Below are 27,994 nucleotides of genomic sequence, written 5' to 3'. Positions count from 1 at the left end.
ACCAAAACTTACATATATAAGAGCGTGTTCTTTTGGACATCATCTTAGAAGGGAAGTGAAACTAAAGAACTGGGAAAATAAAGGAAAGAAAATGCATGCAAATTTTAGATTTTCCTATGCTGACTTAATATACTAATATACTAACACACTGCCTTTGTAGTTATGTAAAGTCAGTTAGATTTTTTTGGTTGCTTTTTCTGTTGGGTTTTTGTTTGTTTGTTTGAAGAACTTTCCTCCAACTCACGCTTCCATACTCTCTAAAATGTGTTCTCATATGTAATTCTGTACAGTAACTGCAGATGGTGATCATAACCAACTTTCACATTTCAGAACAAATGGTAACTGAAAGGACAGTGCAGTGGAAGTCAGACAGAACTTTCAGAGTACTTTAGTGTCACGCATTTTTGCATTCCAGCATTTTAAGCCTAGTGACAAGCACAGGAAGCAAAATTTCCTTGAAAAGGGAAGAGACAATGATATGAAAATGATAAGATTGTCATTTAATTACCCTTAAAATACTGAACTTACTTCAGAATTCAGCACATCATCATACAGTGCATTACAGCAAACAAGATTCTAAATGGTCTCAACATAACACAAAGCAGAAAAATCTATACACTGAAATTATCTCAATATGATAGACATTTTAAAAAGTTGCAATAATTATTAAAAAGCTTTCAATAAAAAGTTTAAACACATTTAAATTTCAAAAGAATGTTTTGTACATTTTGGAAAAATATAACATTTACTTTATATAACTGAAACATAAGTTATATTCTTTGTAGTTTGTAAGCTTCCATTATTCATCTATTCTCTCACACATTTTCTTTTAATACATCCTTTTCTCTGGGTTGTAAATCTAATGCAAAAGTGTCACTATTCTGAATAAAAGCTTGTTTCTGCATTAGTTTCCTGAAAAGTCCATTTGGATTTGCAAGTAGTTCCTCATGTTTTCCACACTCAAGAATTTTACCCTGGCCAAGGACTGCAACAAAATCAGCATTCTGAATAGTAGACAGACGATGAGCAATAATTAGGACTGTCCTCCCTTCCATCAGCCGGTCCAGAGCTTCTTGCACTAGATATTCATTTTCCGCATCCAAAGCACTAGTAGGAAATGGGAAGCAGGAAGGGGAGAGAGGAGGGTATTTGTTATTTTAAGACAGGTTAGTTTTGCATGCATTAGGCTTACTTTGCTAAAACTGCAAACCCTTGCTATTGTTGGTGAAGATGAACCAATGGAACTTCAGGAAAGTTTTGTGAATATGCTTAGTGGACACATTCAAGTTATAGGCATTACATATTCTCATATGCAAAAATATGCATGGACAAATAACACTAAATTAATTTGGTGAAAAAAATTAAGTTACACTGCAGTATAATCATCTCTGTTTAACACTAAGATCTTCATTTAAACTAAAGATACAAAAAAGCTTTAAGGAGATGTTTCAAAATCAAGTTACATACTACAAATTTAACTCCATGAAAAATTACAACACACTGTACCAGCTATCCTTTCCACTTTGCATAAACAGCTTTTATCACAGGTCTCCTAACCAATTCACACATTTTTAGAAAGCATATTCTTTTTGTGGGTAGAGAAAAATAAGGGGCTAGATAATTTGTGCAAGGGCATGCAGAGAAATTAGGAAGCAAGAGAGAACACCTCACATATCTGAGTTTTACAGACAGGTAATTTCTAAGTTTCTATTAATTTTCTTTCTTACCTTGTTGCTTCATCTAACAGAAGAATTTTAGGATTCTGAAGAAGAAAGTAAAATTGGTTATAATAACAATTAGACAAGGTCTGAATATTTGTATCAATAGAGAACAGGATTCATACAGATTAAAACTCCAAGTAAGTGTACTTATTTCATCAAAAGAACCGAGTGTCATTCAAAGCATTACTTTTAAAAAGTCTAAATGCTAAGAAGACAAAACTGAAACAACACTCTTCCATCTCCAAATTTTGCAAACTAAAGTAAAAGAACACTATTACCAGATCACTATTTGAAAGATACAAACTAAAGGTGGGAGATGATTAAAAAATGCATACTTGGCAGCACTGTGGTCAAAAGTTCAATTTCTTATTTACTGCTCTTACGTCGATCTTCCACAGAGGCTGAGCTACCCTCCGCTTGCAGTCAGTCTGCTATATGTAACTGTCTACTAACGAAAAATAAAAAAAACCTACCAAGAAGCAGAATTTCACCCACAGATGAAATACATAGTATTTAAGAACTGTTCCAAAAAAAAAAAAAAAAAAAAAAAAAGGCAGCACTCAAATCCCTAAGAAGCCTCTTCTGAATTACAGTACAAAACCTAAACTTCCTTGATTAAGTTGACAGTAAAAGCTTTAGACTTTATCTGGAAGAGAAGGGATTCCACTGCACCCCCAAAGCCACATATATATCAACTACTCATTTACTTTTTACAGCTTTTTTCTTTTCCCCCCAAATAAAGTCTCTACTTCCATGAACTGTAGATGACATGAAATGCAATCAGCTTTTCAGTATCCGTGGTAAAAGAGAACCGGTATAATGAAAAATCTAGCAGAACTGGGCATGCTAGGATGCTATAGAGACCCATGTGGCTTCAGCAAGGCTCAAAACTTCCAGCTGAGCATCAGCCCCAAACTCACTCCCTGCAAGGCCCCATGGCTGTCCCTGAACCAAACTCCTTGTCCTTCCGATCCTCAGAAGCCTCCTCAAATTTGTGCAGCACAGAGCCTGCCCAAAAGCTACACCGATGCCAACACTTGAAAAAAAAACAAACAAAAAAAAAATGACACAACATTGTGCCTGAAATAGTATCTTGTCCCAAATCCAGACCAGCTCCCCTCAAAGCCAAGACAGGGCATTTATAATGCTAGTAAGCTGCAACCCAGAAAAATGAACCCATGAATAAAGAGATCTGAACACAGAGACAGAAGTGTCACATATGAGTTTACTAGCACCACATTCTTAAAGTCTTAGTCTTCCTTCACCCTTGACCTGGTCTTATGAAAGTGAGCCATTATACAATCATTTACCATCAGTCTTGGCAAGAACTATTGAAAAATGTGACTGAAAGATATGAAGAAGCACTTACATAAGTACATTGTCTTTAGTTAAACCACTCAGCCCTTTCAAACTTCCTCATTAACATAAGAGATAGAATTTTCTTTTCAAAAATATTTTTCCACCTCTCCCATTGAAAGACCTCCTCCACAAAGTAGTTAAATAGCTGTTTGGGTGCTGGCTTACCTTGAGTAGAGCTCGAGCAATTGCAATTCGTTGCTTCTGTCCACCTGGGGGAAAAAGCTCAGTAAATTGAAATAGGAAAACAGATGTGAAGTAATTTTAACTGAATGCCTGGGCTGAGCAGAATTAGGCACATTTACTTTTTGGTGCAGGGGGGAATGGAGATGAAGGAGGGATTTTTTTTAATACTAATGGCAGGCTATGACTTGGAGGAAAAACTGGTAACAAAAAATAACAGAATTTTTACATTGCTCTACAGCATCAAGATTTTTAAAATAAGCAATATAAAAGTGTACCTGAAAGCAAAATGCCTTTTTCTCCAACTACAGTGTCAAACCCTTTTGGAAAATCTCTGATAAAACTAGCAGCATTAGCTATTTCAGCAACTTTCTGAATCTCCTCTGCAGTCACAGTAGAAGGATCCTCTGCACCATAGGCAATATTTTCAGCAATAGAACAGGAGAACAGAATTGGTTCCTGACAAATTAAAAAACATAACTAATATGGTAGATCTGTAATTACATGCATGCATTGTCTATATCTCAAACAACATAAACCCCACTTACAAGAACCAGCATTAATTTCTATTATATCCACACAAAAGAATGTGTAAGCTAATAGAATTAAAAACAAATAAAAAACCCTCTCCAAACATCAAAATGGGCAGTGAAAACCAATTAAAAATTAAGTTGCTTTTTTAACTGACAAAACATGACATAACCCTCCATTCCTATTATTTGAGGACGAGTTCAGAAAGAGCTATTCATCCAAACATCAGAAAACGTCCCTTTGTACTTTACTACATACCATCATTTGCAACAATGATGATTCTTCTTTTAATATCTACACAGATTTCATGGCATTTTGTGCATTTCATTTATATTAAAGCTTAAAACAGGGAAGAGGACTGGCAGATAGGACAAGTGATGTAAAATGGGAAAATGTCTGAAACAAGGTAAGTCTGCTCTGTTTATAAAATGGAGATCTGCTATAGTATAATACCAGTCTGAAACTCCTACTGGTAACTCAAGTGTAATACATATATTCAAAAAGAAAAAATGCTAACATGCCCCCAGGAAAATCATCTTTGCACAAAAGCTTTTGGTGGCATTATTACATAAAGTAGATGTTTTGAAATGCAGCATATACCCAGTTATCCTTATGCTTTTAACCAGAACATCAACCTAACACTTAACTGCACTGTGAAGCATCTGGGAGACGAGGGAAGGAACATACATATTTTAATTGGTCAAATAGCTTATTTTTAAGAGACCATTGAACATCTCTCTGTATTTCCAGAGTCTGGGGGTTGCTAGGGAGGGGCACTACAACAGTAAGTGCCAACAATACTGTATTTTCATGCTTTCCTAATGGAATTGTGTCTGCCTGGAAACAACAGAACACAGAAGGTCAGTTTTCAAATGGTTGTGTAAAATACAATTGTCTAACTTCCATTAATACAAAATGCGATTAAATGTTAATCTTTGTGTTACTTTCTTCACCAAATCATAGCAAACATCAAGATGGTCATACCTATGCAATTTGCCACAACATACTTTCCAGTCTCCACATGCACACTTTTCTTCCAAGCTAACACTTTGAATATCTATGATTATGTAAAAACAGACTACAGAATAATGGGACTAGTTCTTAATACTTATTTTTAGAACAAAGCATGCACAACAGCAGTTATGGTGAGATGGAGGGATTTCACCGAGAAGCAAGATTATACAATTTTAGGAAAAATGAGGCACAGCTAGTTGATCACACCAAATTATTTCATTCACGTAGAAATTTTTTTTCTTCCTTACCTGACTCACTGTTCCAATCTTTGTCCTGAACCACAGTGGATTTAACTGACGGATATCAAAACCATCAACAGTGATAGTACCTTAAATTAAGAAACAGTAAAGTCAAGTGTGCACTGACAAGTACTGAAAAGAGCCAGAAAGAACAGCTGAGAGCAACAACCCCTGGGGAATCACATCCTGGTGGATCAGAAACGCAAAGCTACGCAGGCACCACCACAAGGTAACCATACACCCCAGAGGGAAGCACGATGCATCAGCGGAATAGTCACATCAGGACCTCAAGCACAGGAACCCTAACTATTCATAAGGTGTATCTGAGATATAGATCAACAAGCATCAGTTGCCACACATGAGAGCAACACACAAAACATACCTGAGATAGGATCATACAGCCTCAGCAGAAGGGATACAATAGTCGACTTCCCTGTACCACTTGGGCCAACCAGAGCCATAACAGAGCCAGCTGGAATGGAAAGGCTAAAATCTTTGAAAATGGATGTTTCTGGACGTGTTGGATATGCAAACTCAACATCCTTGAATTCCAAAGCACCTCTGAATGTGTCTTTGCCTAATGTGATTCCCTCTGTGTGACAAAGAGTAGAATACAGAAACGTGAACAGAAACAAAAATCAGCTCAGCCCTCCTAGAACTTGCTTTACAGACACCCAAAAGAAATAGCTATCTCTGTCTTAAATCTAGGGATAACTGCAAGCCACAAGTCAGGACCACAGAAGTTGTATTTATTTCAGCCATGACTGAATCAGTGTGGTACACCACTCGTTCCTGAATGCAATTTCAGGCTGCTCACCAGCAGTGAACCCGTAGGCTACCTACAGCAAGAGGGAGAATTTGCATCTTCCTAATACCTAACAACTGACAATGTTCACTTCTAGTAGAATTATCTGAATTTTTAAACTTATTATAAACAATTTAAGTTTTGTCAATTAGGAGGAATGAAATAAAATGACATTGTTAAAGGCCAAAGTCCCATTGCCATAGAACAGATGCAGAAAGATAAACATTGCAAATCACTTACTGCCCTTTCACCGAGCCACAAAACTCACCTGAAACACCCTCCTCTTTCAACAAGAGCAGTTCCCTCTCCACTACCTGTTAACTGGGTAGCTTTTAAGCAAAGGCTGTCACTGGAATAAAGCTGCTGCTAAGTTTGTTGCATTAATGGCCATTTTTAGATTTTTTTTTTTGTTAAATGGGAAGTATATTTAATAAATTCAGGACAACAGTGTATTCAAAGACCAATCAGAGGCATAACTCTCAGGCAACAGTTCACTGAAACTAAAATCTCAGTTTGTGAAATACTGTAACAAACCATCATAAATGAATGATTGCCAAAGTTAAATAAAACCAGCTTCTTTCTGGAGCGCAGCATTTGATTTAAACAATTATCTTAAAAGACTATCAGTACTAGAAAAAGCTTATAAATAGGTAAAACAAAGAAACACAATTTCTTCAAGCCCTGTTAAATCCCAGCTAAACATGTCCATACAAAGCAAACTAAGTGGACGGTGGTGCTGCATTCCCAAAGGACAGTCTCACTGACAAAGTTTCTACCAGTTTTATGAAAACTAGCAGCACCAGAGCAACACCCAAGAAGTGTTTGTTCACACTAAAGAGACATACAATTGAAACCCCTTAATTCTTTTCAGATGCAGCACACAAGTAACCCCCAACCAGCCACAGCACATGGTAGCACATGCCCATGCTTGGTTAAACAGGGAACTGTGGATAGGAAACACAGACACCCATCAGTAGCAATCAAGATTTCACCAGTCCTGCTGTTCCTAGAGCAAATAATCTACTTTGTTTTTCTTTTTCCCAGATTCCCTCCTCTTCTCAGTCTTTCAGTTTAATGGTAGTAGCATAGAAATGGCAAAGGCAAGAGTATACAAATTCAGATTCCTTCCTTGACTTTCATCCATGGACATACACGTTGTAACTCGTTTGTTAGGTAAAAGCACAATGGTCCGTAAACCTCCCTTTGGGTAAAGAAATGTATTTGCTAAATCCTGTGCTGGCAGCATAATCCTTACTATTACCAAAGTAACAAGTAATAGCTTATCTTTATTCTCAGTTCCAGTTATTGCACAGTCTATTCCATGTCCTGAAACACTGAAATCTACTGCAATACCGGAAGTCTGGTACCACAAGTCCTTCCTCTGTATGTTACTGTAAAAATATCTAAAAGCTATATAGAGAATTGTGCTTGTTTCTTGTTTGGATTCTAGATACAGGGAAAAAGAGATATAGTTTGTTCCTGATGTATCTGTTGTCACCAACAGCAGCTGGAGTTCCATGAAAATAAAACCTAAGTAGCCAAGAAATTAGATGTTTCAGGTGTGTTTGGACAGTAGAGAAATAGTCTCTTGGTTTTATTGTCTGCTGAGCCAGAAATCAACTATAATTGTTTTTTGAGACAAAAGTTTATGTCCTTTCCTATGTATTTAGTTTATACTGAAAGGAAACTTAAGCTTTCTGTAAGCCTATGCTACATGGATGTCTGAAACTTTGTCCAATTTATGTTCGGTCTATAAAATAAAGATTGTTTTCTGAATATCACTATTGCTGTAATTGAACAATTCAATACCTTCAGTGGCAAAGACAACTTCTGCCCCAATACTACTGCTTACTCTGCACTGGGGCCACTGTAAAGATGAAGACCACTGAAATAATCCAGATTAAAAAAAAAAAAAAAAAAAATCACATCCAAATGATGATGAAATCAACAGCTGCACTAGGTCTACGAAGGGCACAGCAAACTGCAGCGTGGCACTGGATAGTCAGTCATGGCAGGAAGTTTAAGCCAGCTTCACTGCTCAAGACAAGAGTGTGGCTATTCCTTCATTAGCCAGTTGGTGGTTACCTTTGGGACAAATGGCTGCAATTCTAAGTCTGCCTCCTTGGAGACAATATTGTTACTTTTCACTGGCTATGTAAATTCTATGCACACTGAAAAGCATCCTACAGACAGGCTTGCAGCTGTGAAGAGAAATGAGACAGAGGCCAGACTGCGACTTGGTGTCCATCAGATTAAGAACTCAATGAATTCCAGCACAGGGAGGCAAAAGCAGAACAGAAGTTTGAAGCACAACATTTCAAAAGAGCCCCTCTGTATCAACCAACTAAAAAGATAAAATTCTATTCCCTAAAGCCAGAGCTCACTCAAAAAAATCTGTTACGTCTGTTGGATGTTCTTTTCTGACTCTTCCTCTTACAGCAGCACTTAAAAAGTTTCTAAATTAGAGGACCATACAAAACTTAGAGGGGAAACTACAGAGTTGACAGCTCACCTGGACTCTGCTATATTGCATTTCTTAAGAACATAAAGAGATGGTGAAAATTCATGAATGACTTTTGCTCAGTGAGATGCAGCTGGTTAAATAAAACAGCAATTCACACAGAAAATACCTTCTACAAGCAGCTCATTGAACTACTTTGATGGAGACAGGCAAATGCTGTTTATACAAAATATACTCAACACCGGAGGGCGTTGTCTAGCTTCCGAACAATAAAGCTGTAAATAAGGTGTTGCTGGCAATATATTTTTATTTACTGTATTTAAATATCATTAAATATTCTGAATTAATTAAAGGAGAAAAAGCACCACCAGATTTTCAGCTTCTAAAACTTCTGATCAAAGGAAATCTTCATCATCTGTTTCACAGTCAGGAAAAGTCAGAAGAATTACCACTGTATCTAGGTTTGTTTTTTTTTTTTTTCCCCCAAAAGAACATAACTTGGTACTACCTTTAAGTATTATATACCTCTTTCTGAAGTACTGGTGACCAATAAGAGAAAAATCAACCTGTGAACAATAACAAACCAAGGACCCACCATTAAATGGAAGTTGGGGCTTCCTTTCAATAAGCTCCCATAGACGTCCACCAGCACCTAGTCCTTTCATTAGTTCGGAGTAAAAGGAACTCAAACCTGAACAAAAAGCAGACCAGTATTATGCATCTATATGGAATAGAAGACATAGAAGACATTAAATTTGCATCATACTTTTCATCACCAGCACTGAAGCATCAGATGTATAGGGGATCATTTACTCTAACACACTATCAGACATGTTGATTTAAATGCTATCTAGTCTCACTCCAGAGCTACCAATAACCCTATTGACCATTCTTATTTATATCTATAAAACAAATGGTTCTGAAGAAAAAAACCAGAAGTTAATATACATAAGCTTGCATATACTCAAAAGCAAAGCAACTCTTTTTCATTCATCTGTCAGGAAGAACAGCATCCAACTTCAGAAAAACAGCCTTGCATGCAACTAGCTGTATTTTCAAAATCATTCAGTAGAACGGAGCACTCTGAAAGCCTTTCTTTGTCAGATAGGGTTATACTACTATAGGAGAGCTTGGCTGAGTCAGCCACAGGGGAGGGAGGGCACAAAACCTAAGGCTGAACTGACACTTGAGAAGCTATGTGGAGAATGGACAATGTAAAGAAATGTCTCCCAAGACAGCGTGCTTCAAACATTACTGGAGAAAGCAAAAGCTAAGGACAAGGCTTGCATATAGTACTGGGTCCCAGCTCTTAGCAGCTGTGTGAATCATGTCGGAGCCGATGTGGCTGAAGGGCTTTCCAGCTGAAATAAATACAGAAACCAACCTAGAACCAAAAAGGGAGTAAGACATAAATATAAAATGTCTTATTTCTTCATTTTTTGTGTGTCTTTCAAAACAGAGTAACCAATTTCAAAATCTCTGAATTCCAACAGAACAAACATACAGAATAAACCACTTCCACCTTAAAATGCATAGTGTTAAGAGTGATTTCAGGAGGGCAGAAAACCCAAGGTATATTAAAATACTGGTTTATTCTTGCAGAGCAACAAGCCCAGCACAAGGTCATGAGTCTGTAAGAGTAGACAGGGCATTTCATCATGCTGCTGAAAGCTTGCAACACAAGGCAGTAGCCATGGTGAGAAGCTGTCTGTTTGGAAAAAAGACCCAAAGCATCTACATCCTAGGGCAGGGCACAGGGGAGAAGGCATGAGCCTCACAGAGCACCCTGAAACTGAGACACTGAGGTTTGCAAATTCACAACCACTCATAAAAAACCATTATATAATATGGACAGCAAATACTAATTAGAAAATGTTTTTAATTTTCATAACCTGTCTTCAGTGTTTGGCAGAAAACACACAGCGAACTGTTACAACAAAAAGAGGCAAAGTCCCAAATTATGCAGTGAACTTCACAGTTGATGGCATGAATTCCTATATGTATTGCTGATGGCATATACTGAGCAAACTTAGCACTTCGAAGATTTATACGCTTTGTAGCTGTCAAGGAAGGCAGGCCTCTTGTAGCAAGACACCTTTACTTCAGAGTCCCCGTAAGACTCTGTGCAGAACTATATTCTTCAAAAATCTTAAGTAGAATTTAAAAAGATGTTTTTATCACAAATAAAAGTTAATTCAATTACATTTTATCAGTGTTTCTAACCTTATTTTTCATTTATTTCACATCAATTTGTCCTGTGTTTTCAAAGTGCCAGGTGTCTGTCTGTTGACCAAACGTGAATGATTTAAGCATAGAAGAAAGGGTTTTGGTAGTTGGAATGGGTGCCACTGGAATTTTGATATCCAAGGAACCAGGCTTTGTGAATTTTGCCCTCAGGCACATCTTTGTGCTTCCTACGATATCAGGCTTAGTCTTAGAAAAGAAGAGTAGAGATGAGCTGCGTTGCCCTGCCGGTCTATCAGAAGTAACAGACTCATTTTAAAGAAGAACTCTTCCAATCAGTCGTCAAACTTCAAAGTACCTTATCTTCATTTTTGCAAGTATGTGGTAGTGAAGACTGCTCTGTCAAAAAGATGAACAGTTTGTTTCTGGGCCAGTAGATTACAGAGCCTGAGCTTCAAGGAGGAGTCAGTCAGTAAGGAAAACCAAAAGGTTAGCACCAGTGTAGTGTTCTGCTGGCACTTTGCTTGCTCTTCCAGTTCAAGACACTCTATACTGAATTACAGCTAAATTCTACATGCCTTTCTAAATATAGTGTGTTTAACACAGACCCACATATTTTGTAAAAATTATGCCAGTATTATTTCTTTACACAATATACCAAGTATCTTAATTTAGACCCAAAGAAAATTAAAGTAATATGTATCTGTCATATACACACATTGAAAAATAACCTCTGTATTCCTTTAGGATAATGGAAGTCTTATATTAAGTTACAAATTCTTATTTTCATTAAGTCTTCAGGAAAAAAAAAATTATGTATGATTACTTGGGAAGATCATTTGGAAGAGACTTTTTAAGAAAGCCAGATCTTTTAAGAGCTTCTTCCCTCCTGCCCCCATACTGACTATAATGCTTTGAAGTGAAGAAAATCTAATTTCTCATACCATACCTCCAATGCTTACGCCAACCCAGAAGGCATACATCAGGAAAGATGAGAGTTCACCAACTGTCATGGAGGCACTGCCCATTAGTAATCCTCCTTTGTATAAGACTGAGAGGACAATTAAGTTTCCAGAAAGGCCAGTCTAAGGGAGGGGAAAGAAGAAGAAAAAAAAAAAAAAAAAAAAAAGTAAAGGCAGATTTTGTCACATACATCTTAAACTTCGTCCTCTTAAGTGTTTTTTCAGAATTTTCCTTCTAATAAAAGAATTCCCATACTATGGGTATCTAGATTTTTAGAGGACTGAGTTAAATTTGAACAAAACCAATTCTGAAGCAAACCAAGCCAACAGCCAGCCAGACATCCAGTGGCACTGCACTGCGATATCCAACAAGTGTTCAAAAAGCAAGCAACTTTTTTTGGGGTTTTTTTTTTTTTTTTAAATCTCCTGGAAAAGAACACCAAACATTATTCTCAGCCATCATTAAAGGAGAAGTGTTGATAGTCTGCAGTTACATTGCAGTTTTAGAATACTATTAAGCAAACTCACTCCAAGCTGTTATGGAAAAATGCAATCCCACTCTCCCTCCCCCACCTGCACACTCCCCAGCTTCCTTTGCATTGATGCTCATCTCATCAGGAAGCCAAACCTGTAGAACGCTAGGGTGGGAGAAGGTTTCCACTGGTTTAGTTCCCTGAATAGGAGGTGTGGGCTCAGATAAATAGTACCCAGCTATGGGGTGTGGGGCAGAAATAGAGACTTAAAATGGCTTTATCATACCACTGTACCTTGAAGTGCAGTTTCACAGCAATTTAGACTGATTTAAGTCCAGTCTTCCCACAGTTTCATGTATGTTCAATTTACATTCAAATAATTTATGTGAATATTTACAAGTATCCTCATGAATTTTAAAATAATTGACACTTAGCATAACATGGTTGGTTTACTTTCATCAAAATACACTTACTGCTCCAAAGAAGGCTGCCCGAGCTAGTGCCTCTTTTTTAGCCAGCTGTAGCACATAGTCAGCTTTATTTGTATACTTCGCCATCTCAGCCACTTCTTGCCCGAAAGCTCGAACTGTTCTTATGTTTCCAATACGCTCTTCAGCTAACTACATTAAAGCAAAGAACAGAATAAATACACACAGACACACAGTTTGGAATGTTCATATTACAGAACGTTTGGAAGTTAAACCAATATCACTACACTAATCTCCAAATACATTCCTTTGCATACCACTGGAAAATTTCTCACACACACACCCCCCCCCCCCCCGCCTTTTTTTTTCTTAATTCTATGAAGCTAAAAGTAAACTGCATGCCCAGGCAGTTTAAAAAGAACTTCAAGATTGCCTTAAGTGTTAGCAGACACAGAAAAATATAAAAGTAGGGTTAAAAAAAACAAAATCCACAAATTTAATTTGATCTGAACAACACACATCAGAAAATTACTATTCACAATAACTTGCAATAACAACGTGGGAAGGGGAAAAATAAAGAATATTCTATTCTACACTAAATCATGCAAGAAAGCCCTCAGTTATTTCCTGAAACAATTCCACTCATTTGACCAAAGCAACACTGGGAATTAATTTAGCTCAACTACTAATGTCCCATTCCAACTCAGTATTTTATTTTAACTTCTAAACAGCAAAGTATTAATTTTAAAATTACCTCAATTGTAAACAATTAGACCAAGTTGTTAATAGACACTGTGATAGTCTTACAAAACAGGCAGCCCCCTTCTGTGAGTAAAAATATGATCTAAAAATGTAATTCTCCTTCTTCCATCCCCCATTCAATACGAAAATTTGAATGGAATACTAAAATTGCTTGTTAATGTGAAGTCCCACACCTGGTTGACAAAGGCATGAGCTTTCCTTCAACACAGTGTGAGGAAGATAAACAGAAGAGGGCTAATCTTCCTTCTGCACAGTCAATGTGCAGAAGTCTTACATAGGACATCCAAGTACAAAACAGCTGACAACTGTGGCTATTTTAACTAGGTCTTTCCTAATTGTATTTCTATGCATTTTAATGCTATGTCCCCACCCTCAGCCTGTGAGAAAAACATCACTATCACTACTATTTCTCTGATAGTGCTTTGCAATATTTCAGTGCAGTCAGCAAACTCAATGAAGGCCCCTCTACAACAGCCTCTTCAGAAACAACAGCTTCCTCTACTTTCCTCCCAATATGTCTGGGTATGTGCCGAGATGCCCAGAAAAGTTTAAAAAAAAAAGTCAAGCCTCATAAACATTAAGGAGCTGACAGTAAGGTCAAATGTCAAGGATTCATTCCAGAGGAGGACTTGCTAGCAAAGTTTTCTTAAAAGACGGATCCATCTAGGATGTTTCTCATGGCTTCAGTCTCATAACCATACTCCAAGAAAAGTGTTTTTCAAACCTACGTACCAAATTACACAGGAGTTCATAGGCTGATTTTTTTTATGCTCTCACACAGCTAAAGCCTACCTTCCTTATCCTTTCCTACATTTGCAACTTCTTAAGGCCTGGTACCTCCACATTATACTGTTATGGACTGCTCTTTACAAAGCATGGTTGTTTTTGAGATCTATAGGTAAGTGTTACTGAAGTTTACCTTTCATACTGTTCAGGTGCAAAACTACAGGCTCAGCATGGCTTAGGGCAATAAACAGTACAATTATCTTCAGAAGATCTGTACTTCAGAGATATTAACCTAAATACACTAGAGTAACTTTGAAGTTAAATAGAAAGCAGCTGTTGAAAGATTACCTGTGTTGCTTCTGCAAGAGAATCTTGGGTCATTTTAGTAAGTTTTCGCAAGTATCTTCCATAAATCACAGCCAGGACAGCCAAGGGTGGCACAACACTCAGAACAAACGCAGCAAGGCTAGGTGACATAAAAAACTAGAAGAAAAAGGTATGTGTCAGGGGTTAGCATTCAGATTAAAAATAACCCACTGGAGTACTGAAGTGCAACTTCCCTCGCTAGAGTTTTCTAAAACTAATTGGACTGTAATTTAGTGCTGCCATGCTTTCATTTATCATGTTTTATTTCTTCCAGGCAAAATATCCATTCCTCCACAGCATCTGGGGAATGTATCCCACGGTTAGAACAAAGGATTATAAGCAAAGGGGTCTGGATTTCATTTCCAGCTTTCTCACTGGTTCGCTGTGTGGTCTTAGCCAAGTATCTTAACCTGCCAGTATACAGGCCTACCAGGAAATCTCTTGGGGATGCTGAAAGACATAAGCTATTATATAAATTCTAAAGCACTTTCACAACTTTTAAATAGATGGTGTAATACAGAAAGTTTGAGTAGAGAAATATCGTACACTGCTTCTGGGTAACCGAGGAACAGATGGAATCACTGGTGCTCCCTAGCACCCACAATGCTCATCACCTGGAATAATGGACTTAATTTACTGTTGCAAAACCTTATAACTCATAACAATCATCATCAAAGCTCCTAAATAGGTTCTTTTCATAAGATTTATTGAAATTAAATCTAACGTGTCTTCATTTCATCTTGTTTTCTGTATTGAAAACAGAAAAATCTCCAGAAAAATTCAAAATTGACTTAATTGACAGGCTTTATAATTAACTCATAATAATCTCTTCTTTCTGGGCAAGCTTTTATAGTCTACCTTTTAACACTGCACCATGGCAGCATTTTTGAGCAGAATGCCTTATATAAAGTTATTCCAGTTAATCTATGGTAAGATAAAACCTTAGACTCTATTTGCTCAGATAAATACAGAAAGCCATAATTCTTATCAGTAACAAAGTATAAAAGTTTAAAGCTTCATAGTGGAAACTCTTAACAGTTTCTAGTAACATCTATCTTGGAAGCTTATTTTTATGAGGAGACTTTTTGCTATCTGTTTTTAACTGAAGGTAGACAGCAGAAATTACCACACTTACATTTAAGATTATTGCCACCAACGTATCTTTTCTCAGACAAGCATAAAAAAAAAATGCCACAAAAAACATCAAGGGAATTCAGATTTTTATATAAACCAACTCACCACCAAGGAATATTAACTGATGCACTGCACTGAGGCCTTCATTAACACACTTCCTACCTAAGTATATTCTTTACTGACAGACTAAAGCAGAAAAACTAACACTTGTTGTAAAAATCCTCAGCAGTAATTTGATACTCGGTGCTGCCTTTGCTCACCTAGGCCTTAACCAGAATCAACCAACTTCAATGACTTTTACATCAGGCCCTTCACACCCTATTTTACCTACAACCATGGGAACGTTTTCACTGATTTTAACATCTTCAGTAAGAATAGAGTTAAACTATTTGCCTATTATACTTCGCTTGATAAATTTGGGCAGCAACAGCAGTTCATTTCAAACCCGCATCCTCCATATTTTGGCTTTTGAGTAAACATCAAGTGGCTACAGGCACATCATCCACTGTGATGCAGTACATGGATAACCAGCAAAATACACTTGTATCCAAGAACACGCAACACTTTCTGGACCGAACCACATTCACACATTACCTAACAGACTGAAACAAACTTGAAACTACAGGAAGTGGCAAGCAGGGAAGAGACCACCGTACCATCATTCCAACCCCCACAGATGCCTGCGCTCCTGCCCTGAGCCCATCTGAAAGGTTTTCAGTCACTGAACGGCCCAAGAGGGCTGTATCTGAAGATAAGCGGTTTATCAGCTCTCCTGTTCTGGTCTTGTCAAAGAAAGCGGTTTCTTGCTTCAGAATAGAGGAGAACATGGTTGTTCTCAAACGTTTCACAATTCTTTGTCCTGTCAGAAACAGAAGTCAGTCAAGCATGGCACACAAGACTACACAGACACCGACAATACAAAAATCACAGGATTACGCAGCACTGAACAAGTCACATTACAGAGTTTTAGTATACCGGAAGATAGTGAGCTTTAAGATGTCACGTAACAGTAAATAAAAATGAACAATTATTCCAGCATACTTATCTTTGCACTGTTAGTTTACTTTTGATCTGGTAAAAAAAAGCTACTGATTGCAAGAGGATCTCTCAGCCAGTGCCAAGAATTTATTTCAGATCATTAGATATCCTGACTCTGTGAAAAGAGATGACTCTCAGTAGCACTTTTTGCTTCTGTTTTTACCTGCAGTCTGCATGAGGTAGACACGAGTAGCATTAGCAGCAGCACCACATAAGAAGATTCCGCTCAGCAAGGCACACAGGCTGGTCAGGCTGTCAGTGAGATCTTCACTGGGATTTGTATAAATAACATCGATAACTTTACCCAGAAAGAAAGGGGCTGACATAGTAATGACACTGGAAACTGTCAGAAAGCCAACAGCAGCTGCAAATCAACAAGAAAAAGAAAATTATTCTGAATTTGCAAGATGATTAATAGTACATATGAAATAATTTTTCACTTGAAATTTCTATTAAGCTTGCAAGTGCCAGCATTAAATAATAAGCATTCTTCTAGGTCCAGTTCTGAATGGGACATTTTAAGTCACTGTATAAATTAACTCAGGCAAGACACATTTCAAGATCCTGAAAGCCTCTGCATACAATCACAGTCCTGGAATTGCTTCTCTTGTCTAACCTTCCCCACCACCACCCGATGAAGTTAACTCTTCACAGATGTCATCCTTAAAGAGCATTCACAGCAAGTCTTCCATCTCTCTCTCACAATCCTTCACTCCTGTTTGGTTTTTATTATTCATGCTTGCTACCATAATGAAGCTTCCAAATATTTCTGTGAGCAATGAACTGAAGTAAAGATCTGATCTGAGAACTAAAACATGCAATTTTATTTGGAAAAAACCCAAACAAACCCATTTGATTTACTCTTGACTGGCAAAATTTATATACATTTGTTTTGGTTTACTCTTTACTATTGCTGGTCTAAAAGAAAAATAGCATAAGTTTGAATAGAAGTATGTTTGCTGACGAGCAGAGCTCTTGAATTCCAGTTGCAAGATCACCCATGGAACAACCTGTGTAACTGTCTGAAGCTGTATAGCAGAGTATGAAAAATCACACTGGGCCAAGACTTGGCCTTTTGAACTTTAATCTGCAAAGAAATTTCTTGAGCCAAGAACACAGCTTGATTTGGAAAAGGCAAGCCAAGCTTGAAAGGCCGAGAACTAGAAAAAAAACCCTCATAATTGAAAACTGAACAAACTTGATATGAAAACCACTGAACCACAACAAACAATACCATTTATATAGCATAATTTTCCAACAGCCAACCCCACACTTAAAGCAACCATTCATAGGATTGCTACAAAACTACTAGCAGATAATGCCTTTAAAGGCAAAAAGACATTGCACTGAAAATCCCGAAGTTGCCTGAGTTTTAGTTCCATTCTACTCAGCTTCTTGTATCGCTTCTATAATGAAGACAGCGGAGAGCCTCGCAGCAGCGCAATGCTGTAAGCAGTATTTCTGACATCTGTCACAGATAGTTTGATGCCTCTTACCACCTCCACACACACGTGGAAAGCTTTGTTTCAGTTTGTACTTGAAGTGTAAATACAGCTGTGCATTTATGATGAAGAATTCAAGGTACAAAAAAGGCATACCTGCCACCACCTGAAGCAAACACTTCTCTGCGCCTTCAATGCAGTGCCCCAGAGCAGTCCTGGGAGAGCTCCACACACTGCCCAAACAAGCTTTATCCTTGCCATTGTGTCCAACCTGCTGCCTGCGGTTCTTATTCAAAATTTGTTTGCGATCCTTCTGTTTCGTTACACTCAGGCCAGCAAGCATGTTAAAGGACTCAGATCCTTAACTTGAAGCTATAAGCCAGAGTAGAAAGGGAAAGACTTCCTGCTGCAAACTTACATGATCCATGCCACAGACATATCTCATAAGCATATTATTTACTAGCTAAAACTTCCTAAGCTTATTAACAGCTTATTAACAAGCTGGCTGCATTGGTGTATTCAAGCTGTGAAGCAGCGGGAAAATCCAACAAAAGCCAGGTCATCTCCTGTCAGGAAAAGCTGGTCTATAAGGCAGCTGGAGGTGGTCAAAAGCATTGCTTATAAGCACAGTACTGTACGGCAGCTCCATCTTCACTAGTCCAGACAATTTCTCAGTTATGGATGGCACTAGACAACTGCATATATAAATATTCACTGAAGGAAGAGGACTGTATGGCTAAAAATCCCATATGTGTCTGTCTAGCGGTACAGCCTTCCTGGCTTGGTCACCTTCGGCTCTTCTTCATTCAAACTATCATAAGGTTTCACTGCAATTACTTCCAGCAGCCTTAACTGAACTAAAAGCAAATACTAGTATATAAAGCAAACTGAAGACTACTAAAATACTTACACATTAGACAAAGTTTCAATAATATATTGGAACAATGCAGTCCTGAAGATGAACACTTAGATAATTCAGATGTCACTTTTAATTTTCCCCTTAAGCAATATACCTGTTTATATCAATTTAATCTCAAATCACATGCAAAATAAGGTTCCCTAATTGAAACTCTCACTTTGATTATACCAGCTGAACAACTAGAAAATAGCACAGATGCCAGGCTGTTGCTTTTTTTTTTTTTTTTTGTAACTGTTGACTAATAGAAGAAATAGGAATCAGCAAGCACTCATTCCATCTCCCTATTCAAAGAACAGCTGTTGTTCTGATAACTGGTTAAAGGGAGGAGTACGAGGTGTTTAGCAACCAGATACGAAGACACTTTAGTGACGCTGAAGGTTGTTACTGACAGAAAAAAGGTCAGAGTAAACTTTATCATTTTAGTTTCACATAGCTTACTCTGTTACCCAGAAAATTATGTCAAACAAAAGAGTGTATCTTGGAAGCTTTATTTTTTAGAATAAATCTGTTTTGTAGGCTATGAGATGAAAATAAAGAAAATGTGAGGCACATCAATGGAACTGTTATAAAACCAGGGCTACAGCAAAGTGGCAACGGAAGCAAAGACAAGGCAAGCTGGCTCCAGCAGCAGCTGAGCAGTCCTCTTGGAAATGTTAGGCAAACATTTTGCTTGTTTACTTGTGCAGAAATCCAGATCTCTGCACAGACAGAAATCCAGATTGCTGCACAAAGTGATGCCTTTATCACTATTGAGATCAATATGCTCTCTGTTAAGGCTAATGTGGCTTGCTTCTTGACAGCAGATCTGCAACTTCACTTCATAGTAGATGTATTCAGCGGCAAGGACTTGGTCACCGACTGATAAACCAGGGCATTTACAAGCAATAACTAGGCAGAGCTATCAGAAACCTCTCTTCAGAACAAGAACTAAGTGACTCCAAAGAGTCATAAACCAATTTCTTATATGCAAGAACACCACCGAGAGAGCGAAAGTTTCTGATTTTGCTGGTCTTTACCAGAGCATCCTTCTCGCCCAGTACAGTATGTGCAAAGCCAAAAAATTGCTTGCAACCCTGTTGGGAAAAGGGCTATTTTAAACACACATATATAAAGGTTTGGCCTCAGATGAATTAAGATCATTCAAGCCAATCAGGGATGAAGGACAGAAAAATGCAGTAATGATGATGATTGGCAGTGCATGTTAACACAGCAACAGGACGCAGTACCTAATTTTTACTATTAAGGTTATGAACGTTACCTCCCAGAATCTTTTAAGTATTTTACTGGTTTCATTTGAAGACCAGGGCTGGCAGGTCAGAAAGCAAGCTTTGGATTTGTGAGAAGTACCCTTCTACCACTAAAGTGAGAATGTCTGTCCTTTACCAGTTATCTGTGCAGTTTTATTCTAATACACAAGGAGGTGTTTAGCTTAACACCCGAGTTTCCATAAGGGCATTTCGAGTGACGAATAAAGTCTGCTGTATTCTATGATGTGCATGCACGAGGATCAGGCTCTTCAGTTGTTCTTTTATGGTAGAAAGATGCACTGATAAATTTTATATTTGTTGGTCAGGTAAAGTCCACTTCCATTTGGTGAATCCTGGCCCACAAGGAATTTGTTTTGGACTGGTTGAAGGACTGGTATCAACCCTGCAAAGAGTCAGTTCTGCAAACACTTATTTCAAGATAGAATCTTCTTCCAGAGTATACTGTAAGCACTTAGGTAGGTTAGGTATGACCGGTGTGGTTTTCCTTCTGTGTTAAAACTCATACATGATATCTGGACTGCACCTATTATTATACAAGAAGAACCTTTTAGAATCATCCTCCTTACATGACTAAGAACAACTGTAATACTGTGCTCAGGAAAAAAAATACAGTGTGTGTCTGACAGCACCATTGTATACTTCATTCCTGGTGCATTCTGGAAAGCTGCTAATTTTTGAGTGGGGTTGTGTTAATTTGCAGGTATTGTCAATATACTGAATCTTGCAAGTTACTACTTCCAGTGACAATCACTGTTTTTAGAAAATGTTTATAGGAGTATTCAATAACCACATCAAACTGTCTATGGAATCTGTGGTGGTTTTCTTTTCTTTTGTTATTTTTTTAAGCACGAAAGAGCAGTTCAGGTTTCCAAATGGCAAAGACTGTTTTCTTTGGTACAACAACACCGTTGCACAGCTTACTCAAAATATCTTCAAGACAGCTCATGAAAAGGCTGGCATACCATGCGTCTGACTGACCAAGATCATACAACAGTTTGGAGAAATTAACAGTGCAGAAAATTGCTGTGGGACAGAATTAAACAAGAGAGACAGGCAATACCTTTGAGATGGTATCTCATGAACAGGATGGGTGTCCGGGGTTTGGAGGGCACAGCGAGATACCAGCACAGGGGCAAGCCCCAGAGTATCAGCTGGTGGCATCCCTCATGCTCAGAACACTCACAGGATGCAACTTAGAGAAGTCATCTATGACCTTGAAGAAAGCCTGCTCTTTGTTCAGGACTGACAGAAACCACCCTCAGTAACTCCTCAGTGAGGCTCCTATGATCAAATAGGACAGACCTGCCAGGAGTCCTTTGCTATGGAGCAAACAAAACATCAAGGAGCTTTCACAGAGTAGGCTATAGAGGGTTTGTCAGAAGAGCTTTCAGACAAGGTATTTAATGGGAGAAGCGTCCTTCTAGGCAGAGCAGAACACAGTGATTTGAGGAAGCCCAAGAAAGGGAAGAGCAAGTAAGACTGCCAATTAGCACAAGAGAGAATGAGGAAGAGGTAGCAAGGCCTACAGCCTGACAGAAGGTCTATGCAGAGCTGTGCAAAATCTCCGCTCGAAAGTAGGCAAGTATCTTCACTTTCTCTTAAGAAAGACGGTATCTCTCTTTTACAATTTGGTATTATCAGTACAAACAGTAGCACAAGCTAGTCTTTTTAAGACACCCAAAACCAAGAGAGAGTACAACTTCTTTCTTTTACCATGCATTTAAAATTAAAGCATTTAACTTATTCATATTTATCTTGTGCAGAAGACAGTCTTTATGTCAGACCAATCTAGCTACTCTTCCATCTATCTTCAAAATTTACACAAATAGTGCAGCAAAAACATTCCCCAGAGAAATTAAGTTGTAAGCACCTAACTGATCACGGTGGTCAGCAGCTACCGTTTCTGCAATGTCTTACCTAAATAGCTTCATTAACAGTTCACCAATAATTTGAAATAAGGAACTGTCACCAGCTAGCCACAGAAGAGCACTGTGATAAAGCTACAAGGCTGCTTGGACCTTTTGTAAGCTTCATACTGATACTGACAAAATCAGAAGAAAAACTATAGGGGGGAAACAACAAAAAACCCCATGTAGCCTATCTGACTTCTACAAAAGGCGCACTGAACAGGAGGAAACAATCAGTAAGTTACCTCTGTATATACCAGGAATTACGATTTAAAACCACAAGAATTGCCTTCAGAAAATTCAAGTTAAGTGGTGTTGTTGAGTTGCCTTTAGATGGGCAGAACCACTTTACAGTAACTAAATATAGTAACAAAAACCAGTGGCCACATATGTGGACTTCAGAGGTGAACCCAAATTTTGGCCAGGAATGTCCCAGCTACAGGGTGACAGTAAAGAAACAGCAAGATTTACAACACTGGGGTTCAAACCATGTTCCAAAGAGAAGGGTATTCTAGTGCTTGTAAGCCCCTCTGCTCCCACTAGCTTCCTTCCCATTATGCACACTACAGAATTAATTTGACTCACTGTCAAGGTTTGAATGGGTGTATGAAAACTCATTTTTCAGAGAGATGCCACTTGCCTGACTTTTAATTAATTTTTAAATGGAGGCAGGAAAAGCATATCCTTAACAGCGCATGGATTGCCTGCTGATGTTCAAACTCATGCCACAAAGCTTGGAAGAGCACAAGTTTCAAAATCAAACCATTGAAATTATTACTACAAACTAAACATATATTATCTGTCCGATTTAATTTCCTAAAATAACTGAAGTTTTCAAAGATACTCCTACTCAAGTACTTAAGAAATGTCAGCTTGTACAAGCATAAATAACCAAAAGCATGACTTTCTAGTAGCAATACTCACAGCTGATGTGTTCTACATTTCTATCTTGTACCAAAAAAAAAAAAAAAAAGAATCAAGTTGCTCATTACCTCAATCATCCCCAATCAAAGGAATTACTAAAATAGTTTCTGAACTACATTACAAAGAATATACCCAAAAAATTCAGGTAGTCTTAGGTATAATTTTTTTATTCCTTATTAGAAACTACAAATGATAAATCTATAATAAATCCAGTATTGCTCATTCAAGAACAAGAAAGTCCATCACCCGGTGTAACTTTGAAGTACATAAAAATCAGATCATGAATAATGCAGTGCTCTTCTGATTTCATGGCAAATTCTAACTTACAGAAAAACAGCTATTACAAATCATGCCTAAAATTCTAAAATAAGACTTATGAAATAACATTCCTTGCACATCTCTACAGAAGACCTGCGTACAAAACAAACCTTCTTACTTTGACTCAGTGCACAGTAAATGTTATACAGGGAAAGGGCACACTTTGCAACTGGATTAAAAATTTCAGAGTTCCTTGTGCTTACTTTACAATTCAATAGAACTATTGTTTCCTTTGAGTGTGGTTTGGATAAAGTGCAACAGACAGTTTCTCACAGGGAGAAACAAGGAGGCAGGAGGAAATAAAAGGGATCATTTTGAAAAGGCATTTTTGTGGCCTCGCACACACAGCAGGATTTAATAATTTCAACAATGGCCCTGTCCTCTTCCCTGGGAATTCAATTTAACTGAAGACACAGGTTTACCTGACCTGACTGCACAGGATGAGCCAAAAAATTCCTGAAATTACTTCCCTCCTTTGTTATACCTGGAAGGTATTACAGAATTTACAAACTCCTAATTTCACTACACAAAACTGTGGCTACTAACAGAGTGAATTCCCATCATGATATTTAGCCATCTTTTTATCACTTCTAATAAGATCAACAAAATTGAACACACATGTCCTATTTAAAATATATTCACAGCTCTACCCAACTCCAGAATTAACTGAAGATGAAACATGGAACATATTACACTGATTCCTTTTTTTTTTTTTTCCCCTTTTTTTTTTGGTACAGTATGATACTGGGTATATTTATTTTCATTCCTAAGAGCCTCTGGAAAGTCAGAACCTCCTTCTGCAAGGAGAACATGGCAAGAGGTGTTCTGTGCCAGCACACTGGAACTCCCGGCCAGAGCACACCGCTTCTTCCTGAGCCAGCAGATGGTGAAGAGGCCCTGCATAAAACAAGCTGTGACCTTCTCTTTTGGTGCCAGTCACCACTGGACCATGTCACCCTCACCTCTGTACCTGCACCTCCTCAGCTGACACCATTTCCCCACCGCCCCAAGATGGGCGAGCCCAGTCTTGCTCAACTTCCTCACAAATCATCATCCTCTGTTCCCCAGGCCTCCACTGTCATCATTGCATCTACTTCATCTGCTGTGACTGTGAATTTCAATGCACAACTGCAACAAGCAGAATATCATGACCCGTGCCACATGGAATCACAGAAAAGGTATATATCACTTCACAGTGGTAATGCCATACACCTCTGTTACCCAATACCGGTTATATAAAATGCAAAAGATCTGGAAGAGCTCAACTTCCTTGCAAAACAAAACTGCACCTGTAAAGCCTCTAAAAAGATCCCACAGCATTTGCTTACCATTTAATATGGACTTGAAGAGGAAATTAAATGTTTTACCCTAGGTTCATTGTTTCATACAGTGAACCCATTAACCTTCCTCTTTCTTCGAATGCAGGAAAAACAGAGATACTGAGTTTTTAAGGACTGGTTTCTCAGTACAAAGATGCAACAGGAACAAAATGCAACATATTTTAACATGTTATGTACAATGGGCAGATGTGATTTCCCTACAACCACCTACAAGGCATTTTACCCACATTTGTTATTCCTGCACTCTGTAATAATCCAAAGTATTTTTCCTTGCTAGCTTTTCCACCCTCCCACTTAATTACAGCTTAACAACAAAAATTTTCCTCTAAGTAGGGTGTCAATAAAGAAGAAAAATTTTACATAAATTTACTCCTCTCCCAGAACCAAGACCAACAGAATGTTGAAAAGCAGTTATTACATTTGCGTAATTTTTCCATCCTCGTGATTTGGTATTATCAAGTTGTTGTGGGATTTTTTAACTTTAATTCAGGCCATTTTGTTATCTCAAAAGATAAAACTGCATGTAGCTGATTTTTAGTAACTATGATAGTCGATTTACTTAGATAAAACCATCAGCAGACTGCACAGATTAAGGACACCTAGCCCTATTTTAAAACACAATTACAAACAAGTACACAGTACCTGCCTGTGATAAACAAGACAACAGCAAGTGCGCAGTAAAGGCAACTAAATTAGAGTTCTCAGTAAGTTAGGAGACTTTGGCTCCTAAAAGCCATCCTTAAAATAACCGATTCATTTATTTGTTTCAATTTCAATGGGAAAAACAAAGAACTTTCTTGTAAAATCAGGTAATCTCTCTGATCAGATACTCACTTCTTCACCAAAATCTGAATAGACTGAACATTAGTTACTGGCAACAGGTTTTCTACTTTTTAGTCCATAAGCCAATGAAGAAAAATAATCCCGAGCAAGACTGAAACCTTAGTGAACATTATACCTTTTCCCCTCTCCATCCAGCCCTGTCCCATCAATTTCCCCCGCATTCATTCTGCACAACCAAGACAGCAGCATTAAGTGCATAAAGCAGGTGTTCACAGCATAGAAATACTTCTCGTAAGAACTCATTTGGATCCAAATTATTTTGGTTATGTAATGCCAACATGTAATGAAGCTCTATAACTATCCACTGTGAATAAAATCTCGTACAAAGTATTTTGTATTTCTCAAAACCACCTCTTGATGCATAAAGTCTCACTACCTTGCCTCTTTTCTCTCCACCACCATTTACCCATTCCATGGGAACCACCCAACTTTTTGCAAAGGCCTACAGGCCTCACACTGCCATGATAGCACGCATGCTCTCCACCAATAAAGGTAGCCTTAAAAAAAACAAACCACATAATAATTTGATAGTTTTCCTACTAACAACTATTATCCTATTATCCGCACAAGAAGCAATGTCAAGAAAAGTTTGTTTCTACTCTTTGTAGATAATATCACTCTGTTAAGGGGAAAATGTTTGACTTCACCATATAGACACTAAAAATAAATTGTTTTCAAAACAACTTACAAGAGTTCTAGGCAAGAAATTCTTGGGAGACAGAACTCCAATCTAACACATTTTTTTAAAAAAGCTCAGGATTCCCCTTTTTACCTCATTCCATACAGTCTCAGGCCCAAGTTTATTGCCAGGCTGCTTGCGAAGCCAGCATTGACCATGCAGAGGGGCATTAACCAACGCTGCTAGCAAAGCAGAGCTCTCCAACTTCCAAAACTTTTGCCTTCCCTTCCAAACAACAACAAATCGAGAGATGGCGGGGGGGGGGGGGCGGGAAGAATTCACGTTTTTCGCTTTTTTGCACGTATCGCACGCTCGCTGGAAGGTTTCACGTCGTGCTCCGATGCTACCAGATTCGCCGGCTGGGAGGGAAAGACGACCCCCTCCTTCCCGCCGGCCGCTCGGGCTGGGCCCCCGGGCAGCGCCCCCCGCGCCGTGGGCAGGCGGCGGGGCCGGGCCCCCTCCCCGGCTCCGCACCTCGGCCCCGGGGGAGCCCCGCGCCGCCCCGCCGCCCCCTCCCCGCCCGGACAAAGCCCCGGGGCGGCCCCCGGCGCGGCGGCGGCGGGGCAGCCCCGGGCCGCGGCCGGTACCTGTCAGTCTCCAGCGCTCGGGGCGCGCCAGGGCCAGCAGCCTCCGAGGCTCGAAGCGCGGCGGGGCACCGGCAGCCCCGGGCGGCGGCGCCGGCGGCTCCGCGCCCGCGGCGGCGCTCAGGGAGCGCGGGGCGCAGCCTGCCGCCGCGGGCGGCGGGAGGAGGAGGAGGCGGCGGCGGCCCGGCGCGCCCGGCGGCAGCAGCGGCGGTGGTGCGGGGGGGGGCGTCCCGCACCTGCTGGCCGGGCGCGGCGGGGCGCGGAGGCCGGCGGCCCGAGCCCAGGGGGGCGGCGGCGCTGCCCGCCGCAGCAGCGGCAGCAGCCAGGGCAGGCGCGCCGCGTAGCCCGCCATGCGGCCGGCGCGGCGGAGCCGAGGCGGCGGCGGCGACGGCGCTGCTGCAGCCGGTCCCCGCCGCGCGGGTCTGCGGCAGGAGGAGGCGCCTCCGAGCCGCCGCCGCCGCCCATGGGCCGGCAGCCGGGGAGCCGCGGCGCCCGGGCCCGCGCCGGCCTGCGGCCCGCTGATAAGGCTGCGGTCGTCGGCCTCCTCCCGGTCACCGGGCCGCGCCTCGGCACCCAGCCAGCGCCCTCTGCCGCCGCCCGCCCCGGGGAGGGGATGGGGGGGCCCGGGCCCGCCGAAATGGCGCCCGAGTCTGCCTTGCCCGCTGACGGCACGGTCCCACCCGGGACGGGGCCGGGGGCTGAGGCGCCCGACGCCGGGAGAAGGGGGGGGCTGTGCCCCGCTCGCCCGGACCCTACCTCGGCAGGGAGCTTGGCCCTTTCCCCTCTTCCTCCCTCCCAGCCCTGCCTGGGTCGTGGCAGGGGAGGCCATCTCAGACCGGCCATCAGGCCTCGGTGGCCTCCGTGCATGGTGCGTCCTGCCCCTGCCTGCGGGTTTGGGCTTGGTCTGGACAAGAGAAAACCTCCCGCCTGGGGAGAGCTCCGGCCTTGCAGAGACACCGCCTGCCCGGGCCTGTCCTCAGGCGGGCAGCTACGGGATCCACATGAACAACAGGCCTTCCGTGCCCACGCTCGGACTAGGGGCTGCAGGATCCATGTCAACAGCCCTTCGTTGTTACTGTTTTCTTCACGTATTACTGCTGAGGGTACAAGCCCTTTTCCGAAGAATCTGCTGCCCCTAACCCTGATTTCAGGAAAGGAAGCCGGGTCAGCAGGGATGCAGCTTTCCTGGGGCTGCGCAGTACTGGAAGCCAGAGCAGGGAACTGACCCCGCTGTCCTGTTTTCCCTGCTGAGGAGCCCGGTATAGGGATACCTATGCTTTACTTGTACAATTCTGAGTCAAGCTTCTTTGTGAATTAGTTAACATCAGCTCGTGAGATTTAGTTTGCAAGAGCACTGTTTGAACGATCACGCTTTGAAGTCTGCAAA

General features: G+C 40.2%; 1 protein-coding gene across 2 annotated transcripts; it reads right to left on the bottom strand.

Annotated features, from left to right (window-relative positions):
* Nucleotides 1–479: 479 nt before the first annotated feature.
* Nucleotides 480–26,959, bottom strand: ABCB10 (ATP binding cassette subfamily B member 10). 2 transcript variants are annotated; one of them, XM_075708393.1, is made up of 13 exons: nt 26,611–26,959; nt 16,547–16,747; nt 16,002–16,204; nt 14,194–14,328; nt 12,403–12,549; nt 11,444–11,579; nt 8,906–9,001; nt 5,427–5,636; nt 5,054–5,133; nt 3,539–3,719; nt 3,246–3,289; nt 1,728–1,762; nt 480–1,107 (listed from the first exon to the last, which is right to left on the bottom strand). In XM_075708393.1, the coding sequence occupies exons 1-13, from the start codon at nt 26,957–26,959 to the stop codon at nt 816–818; spliced, it is 2,109 nt and encodes a 702-aa protein (XP_075564508.1). In that variant the 3' UTR covers nt 480–815. The 2 variants fall into 2 exon arrangements, with proteins under 2 accessions (XP_075564508.1, XP_075564509.1); XM_075708394.1 differs by lacking the exon at nt 26,611–26,959 and adding an exon at nt 26,117–26,356.
* Between the last annotated feature and the right edge of the window lie 1,035 nt (nt 26,960–27,994).

The sequence above is a fragment of the Pelecanus crispus genome, chromosome 3, assembly GCF_030463565.1.
Source record: "Pelecanus crispus isolate bPelCri1 chromosome 3, bPelCri1.pri, whole genome shotgun sequence".
In the NCBI taxonomy this organism is placed as follows: domain Eukaryota; kingdom Metazoa; phylum Chordata; class Aves; order Pelecaniformes; family Pelecanidae; genus Pelecanus; species Pelecanus crispus.
Note: the sequence above shows the minus strand (reverse complement) of the source record. Positions and strands in the feature narration are given on the sequence as shown.

What these genes read in the sequence shown, in the direction of transcription:
- ABCB10 (XM_075708393.1), bottom strand. Translation starts at nt 26,959, where the DNA reads ATGGCGGGCTACGCGGCGCGCCTGCCCTGGCTGCTGCCGCTGCTGCGG. An exon ending in AGATTGGAACAGTGAGTCAG is followed by an intron (nt 3,720 to 5,053) that starts GTAAGGAAGAAA and finishes TTAATTTGTCAG; the next exon opens with GAACCAATTCTGTTCTCCTG. An exon ending in AAAAGGCATTTTGCTTTCAG is followed by an intron (nt 3,290 to 3,538) that starts GTACACTTTTAT and finishes TTTTTCCCCCAG; the next exon opens with GTGGACAGAAGCAACGAATT.